The 8,745-nt window shown below is 39.0% G+C and overlaps 1 protein-coding gene across 1 annotated transcript; it reads right to left on the bottom strand.

The window, feature by feature from the left end:
• Nucleotides 1–5,606: 5,606 nt before the first annotated feature.
• Nucleotides 5,607–7,581, bottom strand: LOC114653282 (pancreatic progenitor cell differentiation and proliferation factor-like protein). Its single transcript, XM_028803504.2, has 5 exons — nucleotides 7,324–7,581; nucleotides 7,124–7,207; nucleotides 6,773–6,862; nucleotides 6,201–6,294; nucleotides 5,607–6,066 (listed from the first exon to the last, which is right to left on the bottom strand). The coding sequence occupies exons 2-5, from the start codon at nucleotides 7,176–7,178 to the stop codon at nucleotides 6,054–6,056; spliced, it is 252 nt and encodes an 83-aa protein (XP_028659337.1). The 5' UTR covers nucleotides 7,179–7,207; nucleotides 7,324–7,581; the 3' UTR covers nucleotides 5,607–6,053.
• Nucleotides 7,582–8,745: the final 1,164 nt, after the last annotated feature.

Below are 8,745 nucleotides of genomic sequence, written 5' to 3'. Positions count from 1 at the left end.
TGTTCAATAAATTTATTGAATGCTTCTATTCATCTTGCCCCCACCCCCATAATGTAAAGAAGAAGGAGTCTGTGCTGGGCACAAGGTAACTCTTGGAAAAGCCTTTGAAAAGCTTTAATCAATTTTGCCATATTGCTTTCTAATTTGTTTGGAACAAGTAGAACCCTAAGTCCCACTAATATTATAAAATTAGGAGGTAGTGTCAGCAGCATTAGTCAATGCTGAGATTATCGTAGTGAGCTTCAACCACATATGTGAAAGCATTCAGCATGTTTGGAGTATTTTTCTTTAACCTAGCATGAAAGCTAGGAACGGTGTCAGACTGGATGGGTGGTTCCCAGACTAAGTGGATGTGTTTCAAATAATGAGAGATCTCATTCCTCAGCCTCCCACGGAAAGCCAATGCTAGGGTGTTAGAATGTAGACATTCCACTGTTTTAAACCACAGGTTCTTGAAGAGTAAGTTGGATTTTGACCTGGTTGTCTAACAGTGGAGGCCAACTATATTTGTACAGGATTTAAAAATGCACAGATATTTTAGGTGTCACAGGAATTTTCAATTCCTGTTTATTTGTGCTTTGTGGATTTGGTATCTTGTGCATTTGCTTCAAGGGTATCTTTTTGGAGCTACTGCTGCATGCTGTTCACACCTTGTATCTTTCTAGCAAAAGCTAAGTTAAAATATTTGCTGTTAAATCAAGACCATTTAATATGGACACTGGGCTCTGCCAAAGATGTGTCTGTTCTTCTCCACGGTTCGGGAGTTTCATGGATAAGATATCAAGACACAACTGATGTTGGGAGTATATCCAGTGTGCCAGGGTTTGTGACTCTGATGTATGGTGGTGATGTTCTCATGGCCTCATAAGATATCCAGTGGGCAGTGGCTGTCTTACAGTTAATTGTGATATGATTGGCTCTGATCTTAAAAGAGTGGCTTGTTTCCTGCAAATAAGGGGTGAGTAGCTGTCCAAGGTGGAGGACTATTTGGCAGACGTGAATGTGAGATTGACCAACAAATTGGTGCAGCAGAAGCAGTTTTATGAATATTGGTGGTGAAGCAGGAGCTGCATAGAATATTTACAAAGTCAGTCTACATTACCATGCACATCTATTGTTAAGAGTTCTGGAAAATGACTGAAAAAAATGAGATCTAAAGTACAAGAGGCTAAAACAGATAGATAGATAGATAGATAAGATAGATAGATAGATAGATAGATAGATAGATAGATAGATAGATAGATAGATAGATAGATAGATAGATAGATACTTTATTAATCCCAAGGGGAAATTCACATACTCCAGCAGCAGTTTAAGTTTAAGTTTCCTGCGCAGAGTTTCTCCATGAACTTTTGCTTCTCTGGATCAGCCAAGTGAGGTGGGAGGTGTACAAGACATGACCCACTGAGAGAAAACTCAGGAAGTATTCCATCCATCCATCCATTTTCCAACCCGCTGAATCCGAACAGGGTCACGGGGGTCTGCTGGAGCCAATCCCAGCCAACACAGGGCACAAGGCAGGAAACCATCCTGGGCAGGGTGCCAACCCACCGCAGGACACACACAAACACACCCACACACCAAGCACACCCTAGGGCCAATTTAGAATTGCCAATCCACCTAACCTGCACGTCTTTGGACTGTGGGAGGAAACCGGAGCGCCCGGAGGAAACCCACGCAGACACGGGGAGAACATGCAAACTCCACGCAGGGAGGACCCGGGAATCGAACCCAGGTCCCCAGATCTCCCAACTGCGAGGCAGCAGCGCTACCCACTGCGCCACCGTGCCGCCCTGCTGGAAGTATTATATCTTTCAATTGTCCTTGGAGCATCTGGGTATTCTCCAAGATGGGTTGAAGGAAATTGCTGGGGATGGGGGGTGGGGAAGGATAACCCATCTCTGCATTGTTGTTACTGCAGTGTTTACCATGAAAAATTGAATGAAAATGTTGGTGATGGAGTTCCTTACTTGATGGAATTTTCTCAAGTCCATATACACAGCATTTACATAAGAACAATAGTTCTAGTATGAGAAGCCAGACAGATTGTTTTAATATATTAACATACAAATACAATAAAATATTTTTTTGTATAGCCCAAAATCACACAAGGAGTACCGCAATGGGCTTTAACAGGCCCTGCCTCTTGACAGCCCCACATCCTTGACTCTCTAAGAAGACAGGGAAAAACTCCCAAAAAAACCCTAGTAAGGAAAAAATGGAAGAAACATTGAGAAAGCCAGTTCAAAAAGAGACCCCTTTCCAGGTAGGTTGGGCGTGCAGTGGGTGTCAAAAAGAAGGGGGTCAATACAATACAATACACAGAACAGAAGTAATCCTCAATACAGTAAAAAATAAAAATATTACAAGTACGGAGCAGAATTTAACAGTAGATGATATCCCTTAAAATGATTTGGATTTGTTTAGAGTCCTGGAGACCTCAGCCATCAAGCTGCCTCCCCCGAATTGGTCATTCCACAGCTGAGACAATGCTGGGCCAGCCAATCCGATGAAAGGACCCCTCTACCCCACAATTCCTGAGATCCTCCATCAGGGATGACTTTACATTAGGCAGGCGAAACAACTTGGCAGGAGGACAGTGGCACCAAGTGCCACATTTGAGTACCGAGAAGAGAAACAGGTGAGAATAGGTGAGGGTTAGTGACAAATTATAACTATCGTGTTACTTATGTTTTAATCTTAATAACTAACAATTGAAATGCAGTCTGTACAGTTAATCAGCAGCTCTAGTCAGGATATGCTAAACTGAAGCAGTGAGTCTTCAGCCGAATTTGAAAGCTGAGACCGAAGGGGCATCTCTTATAGTAGCAGGCAGACCATTCCACAGTTTAGGGGCCCTGTAAGTAAAGGCTCAACCTCCCACTGTTATTTTATTAACTCTTGGAATCGTAAGCAGACCGTCATCCTGAGATCTTAATGTATGCTCAGCTTTGTAAGACATGATAAGTTCAGACAAGTAAGCCAGACCTTGGCCATTTAAGGCTTTATATGTTAAAAGGAGGATTTTGAAATCTGCCCTAAACTTAACCAGGAGCCAGTTTAAGGACTTAAGAACTGGAGTTATGTGTTCGTATTTTCTTGTTCTTGTAATAATTCTTGCAGCAGCATTCTGGATTAACTGGAGGCTGTATAAAGAACAATTTGAACATCCAGTGAACACCGCATTGCAGTAGTCAATCCTACTAGAAATAAATGCATGAATTAATTTCTCAGAATACTGTTTATTTAGAAAGTGCCTAATTTCCCAACATTTTTAAGATGGACGAAACATGATTTGGACAACTTTGTAATATGCGCTTTAAATGACATGCTAGAGTCAAAGATAACTCCTAGATTGCGGGCTGATTCAGTAAAATTAATGGTGATTCTAACTGAGTTAAATGATGACAAAATATTGTTGTGATCAGCATCATTCTGTCCAATAATTAACAGTTTTGTTTTATCGGTGTTAAAAGATAGGTAGTTCTCATCCATCCACTCCTTTAATTCACTAACACAACTAATTAAAGATAACATTGGAGAAATGTCATATTGCATACTGTGTCCTGATAATTTTTATTGTTTGTGGGTATATGCAAAGTTGGTGTTGGTTGGAGTGAATTAATATATAAAGAATCAATCAAACAAGATAAAAGATGGTTTTGTGTCCACTGTACTTCTTTAAGCGGTCTTCTTTGGGAAACAGGAGTTGATTAATCAATGTAAATCAATCAATTAATTAACTTTTTTTTGGCAGAAATGAATGAGACATTTTGTAGGGTTTCTTTATTTCTATAGTCAGGGACTCCAGGCTGTTAGACCTAAAGTCTACACACGGACACTTTCTCGCTCTTGTTATGAAAAACACAGTTGGCTAACAGGATGTGGTGTAAATAATGCCTTTTTTTACTTTCCCTGTTTGCTGTTTCAAAGTGTTGGTATCGAATCATTGGGGACAACGATGAAAGGTACAAGACCTAAAACATATTTTTTGAAATATGCAAGTGGCATGAAAGAAGCTGCAGTTATCTAGACTAGTGTGCCGTGGCACAGTGGCGCACTGTGAGAGCTACCCACGTGTGCCATGCTGTGGCAATAATAGTGTAGCTCACTTGGGTCTGAACCCGAGAGGAACAAGCTCTGCAGGTGGTCAAGACCTGTCTGAGGAGGGTAGGACTACCTGGAGAAGCTGGCATGAAAGCAGCTCCACGATCACCATGTTAGAGAACTTTGAATGTGTCTCCTGACTGATAGGATCCATCTGTCCTGGATGTGTGGTTGCCAGTGAGCCTGACTGGGCTGGTGGATAGTAAGCATACAAGTTGCCACTGAGGCAGAGAGCGGTGGGCAAAAGGGTAAAGCAGCTTGGAGATGCCACGAAAGTCCTAACGAAGTGCTGTGTCTGCGAACGCTGATCTTGTGTGCCTTGGGATGATTTTGGCTACAAAAAATATGCCACTACAGGGAAAAAAGTTGGGAAACACTGCAATAGGCAGGTTTTACAGCACGAGGCATCTTGCAAAAAAAAACAAAAAAAAAAAACCTTTATCCAAATCTATGTGTCAATACTAAAAAAAAAAAAAAAACCCATACAAAAAGATATTAAAGCATAAACCATTGAATTATAATTTTCCACAAACTACATGCAATTCAAATGAGAGAGCAGGTAAAACTCCCTGTGCAGTGATTCCTTCATACACATCTTCTGCTAAAACACCAGATATGAAACAACGCAAAAACATGAACAAGTGAAACTGGCCCCTATGAACCTGAAATGGATTACTCAAGTTAAATAATGGATGGGTACATTGCAAATATGATGCTGAGAGGATAGGCATTTGCTCTTGCAATGTCAAACTAGATTAAACATTATTGATAGTACATGGATAAATTTAGAGGGCAACTAAAATATGAATCAGATCACAAGGCAAATATGGATAAGCAATGTGACAGTGTGTAATTAAGATTCTAAGGTAATATAAGAATAGGCACTTCAGTAAAATAATGGTACAAACTCATGGTATTACCCATCTACAAGGAGCTGAAAGCAGTGGATAGCAAATGCATTGGGAGGGTCATACAACATCTGTGAATATAGATCACAAAGCATTGTTCAAGAATCTTAACTGATACTTGCAGTGCCACATACCTGAGAAAACCTGAAGCACCCTCCTCAAAACGTTCTACCCTTTAAGACTAAAGGAGGTGGGTAGTTTTAGTGTCCACGAGCCCAAGATATCTTAGTAGTCTTTGGTGATCAAACAACACTGCAGCACTTTTTTGGAACTTGTCTTTGTGGTTCTTTATCAAGGCATTTGTTGCAACTAGCATTCCCAATTTAAAACACGATAAATAAAATAACCCACACATAACAAGACAGAGACATTTGACCAAAAAAAAAAACACCACACCACATGCAACAATGGGTGATAATTTTCCACCCTTTTAATACAGCTACGTATGGGATAATAATGCATTTATATTACACTTTCCCCCCATGCTCAATTATAGGAAAATGGTCAGATTAAATAGTTGTCCAAGAAACATGCCGTATAAGGAATTCAAAAGGCAGATCTAGTCTTAAAGAATACACCATAAACAGAGCATTTTATTATAAAAGTTTAATTATAAAAATACATACAAAACAAACTTGTGTAATCATCCAGTTTACATCCAATTTAAGAGACTATTAATCAAATCAAGTGTTTCAATGAATACATAAAAACAGCTACATTTTGCAGTACAGTACATAGAACTATATTGCTGTTGTCTGCATTTTCCTACAGTAGTTTTTTGCTACAAAGCAAAAAGTGTACATGTATTTAAGAAATTCAGTTTGTCAGTACCAAAGCAAAACTGCATTAACCATCTGAAGATACAAAATACTATACAAACTCTACTAGAAACATGTTATAAGCAGAGACAGTCATAAAATTTGGCAAGTTTTGTGCTTTTTTGGAACTGTCCATCTCAAAAAAAAAAAAAAAAAGCACCAACATGATTCCAGGCGAGTATAAGGAATTAGTGCAGTAGAAACATCCTTTTAGCATGTATTAACTTGAGCCACTGTGAAAATAAAGAAATTGTTTTGTTAAAAGTGTACTAAGGGACATCAGACATTATAAATTTATACCTTTAGAAGAAAAGGTAATGTTTATAAGGAAAGAACAGGGTTTAGGGTGAGTGTGCAAGAAGCCTACCTATTAGAAGATATTTCTGGATGGGCTGGTTGGGGATTTTCACAATGAAGAAAATTTTTCAGCCACCAGCATTTTTCAAATGGGATATGAATACCTGAATAGGGAATGTTATAGACATGAGAAATACAAAGTTTCAAAACAACTCCCCTTTCAAGAAGCAGATTTAATTAAAAAAAAGGAACACTAATATATTGTGTACAATCAGATTCTAATGAAAGATTTCAAAGAGGGGAAAGAATCCCCATAATCCCTAATTTGTGTAGTCAGATAATGTAGTATTACTGCAAATTAAGTTCTAAAATTTCAAATACAGATTGAACACTATTTACTTTTGGGACTAATACAACCACAACAGTAAAATCAGCCTTCATTTCTTTGGAAGTTGGATTTACAGAAAAGTTAATATATTCCAATACAGCCAGTTACTTTCATTTACAGTAGTCATGAAGCAAGAAATATTCCTTAAAATCAAGGCTAGGCAAAAATGCACTTTCAAATCGCGCCCATTCGTGAATAATAAAGGCAATTAAAACAAACAAAAAAAAACCCCTCTAACCGCCAAAGAAACATACCATGAGGAGCTGGCGTCCTTTCATGTTCTGCAAGAAGATCACAGCATGAAGAGCTGGAAGATGATGTACTGGACGTTGAGTTATGTCGGGCTGAAATATAAATAAGCAAATTAGTGTATGAAACAAGCAGCCAACGTGAACATTAGAATTAACTAAGTTGTTCTATCCTCATGCTGATCGTTTCTCTTGTGCAGAAGAATATTAATACAGCTGCCTGCATTTAGCGAGATTAAACTGCCACAGCCTTCGAGCAAAGCAAGCACGTCAATTATCAAAATTATTTCGTAGCATACACTTATATATTACACATATATACACACACACAAAGCAACTTTTAAAAGACAAACCTACTTCTATAGAATTGATTCCTTGCAAGTAGGCATCCCGCAGAGGGTACAGAGGCCATTCTGGCTTCAATAGGTAAACCACGAAGACCTAAAAAATAAAAAGTTAAACGCAATAAGTTTACACCACTTCCAGCTAATGTGTTCAACCCGTCAGTGTTGACAATACTGCTCAAGCAAAACTTTACATTGAACTACTGAACTTACGTTTCACAAACAGAACTGAAAAGCCACTAAGCGTTTTACTCCTTCGCACCTTTTCTCTATACTTCTGCCTGCAGACTGCTGTGAGCGACTAGCAAATAGGACTTGGTGAGGCAGCTTTATACAACTGGATGGGAGGAGCCATAAACAGTGGCGCGCCGCCAAACACGTGGAGGCCGTGTGGACAACAAACAGCTGCGCGCAGCTGCGGCTCGAGTGACCGCGGGGGCGACGAGCTCTTTTACCCAAAGGGCGCTTTTTCTGTCACGTCCCTGAACTCCGCGGAACGTAGTGTTCGTCTCGCGCGCCTGGTTTTCTTCCAGTTGAGTAGCACTTTATTTATAGGCGGGGATTTAACAGGAACAGGTTTTACCGATATGGGCGTCAGGTTTCAGAACTCTTCTGTGTACCCGCATTGGCAGGGTCAAGGAAGCGCAGAGAAGTCCTGCCAGGAAAACTCACATAGGCTGTTAACAGAAATGATTCATTATCCAGAAGGTGTAGCAATGTTAAAAATTATTTAGAGTTGTAATTAAAAACAAGATTGATTATTGTTATTATTATTAACAATAAATGTTATTTATATAGCCCATTTCCCATCCTCAAAGGATTTCACATAAATTCAAAGTAGAAAACAGGGAAAAAGCAAAAAAAAAAATACACATTAGATACAAAATAATAAATACAGGCAACATAAAGCTTTGTCTTAGAATAAGACAAAACAAACCAGAATGAAATACAAAATGCTACAAGAAAACCCCAAACAAATAACATAACTTGTGATACAAAGTTAAATTATCTCAGGGTAAGTTAAATGCCTTCCTAAACAAATAAGTTTTAAGTTGTTTTTTGAAAGAATGAATTAAGTCAGCTGATCTCATTAATTTAGCGCGGTTGCTCCAAAGTCTGGGTGCTACAGAGTTGAAGGCTTTGTCACCTGTTGAGCACAGGTTAGTTTTGGGCACAATGAAATTGTCAGTGGATTGGTGGACCTTAGTGGGTGCACAGGAGCATAGTGACAGTGGAGGTTGGTAATGTAGTACAGTGCAGAGCCATTGAAAGCATTATAGTTTAGTAATATAATTTTATATTCAATCATATAAAACACAGGGAATCATTGAAGACAGAACAGAATGGCTGTGCCCACTGTTACAGGTCTGTGTAAGGACCCTTGTAGCCGAGTTATGGACCAATTGGAACTGTGATTAAAGATTAAGAGAGGCACCTGCCACAGTAGGGACTTACAGTAGTTGATGCAGGATGTAATAAAAGCATGGACAAGTTTCTCAGCATCAGAAAACAAGAGGAATAACTAAACACTGGATATTTTGAGGTGGTGGAATAAGAAAGTGATTTATTTGGGAAGAGTTAAAAACAGAGGTATAAAAAATGATACCAAGATTCCTTACAGAAGAAGAAGGTATG

The sequence above is a fragment of the Erpetoichthys calabaricus genome, chromosome 6 (genome assembly GCF_900747795.2).
Source record: "Erpetoichthys calabaricus chromosome 6, fErpCal1.3, whole genome shotgun sequence".
NCBI classification, from domain to species: domain Eukaryota; kingdom Metazoa; phylum Chordata; class Cladistia; order Polypteriformes; family Polypteridae; genus Erpetoichthys; species Erpetoichthys calabaricus.
The sequence above is the reverse complement of the archived record's forward strand: the minus strand, read 5'-3'. Positions and strand labels throughout refer to the sequence as shown.

Excerpts from the sequence above, each read along its gene's own strand:
- LOC114653282 (XM_028803504.2), bottom strand. The coding sequence starts at position 7,178 with ATGGCCTCTGTACCCTCTGCGGGATGCCTACTTGCAAGGAATCAATTC. Across the intron at positions 6,863-7,123 it reads AAGGAATCAATTCTATAGAA|CCCGACATAACTCAACGTCC; the intron begins GTAGGTTTGTCT and ends TTTATATTTCAG. Across the intron at positions 6,295-6,772 it reads AAGGACGCCAGCTCCTCATG|GTATTCATATCCCATTTGAA; the intron begins GTATGTTTCTTT and ends TTCCCTATTCAG.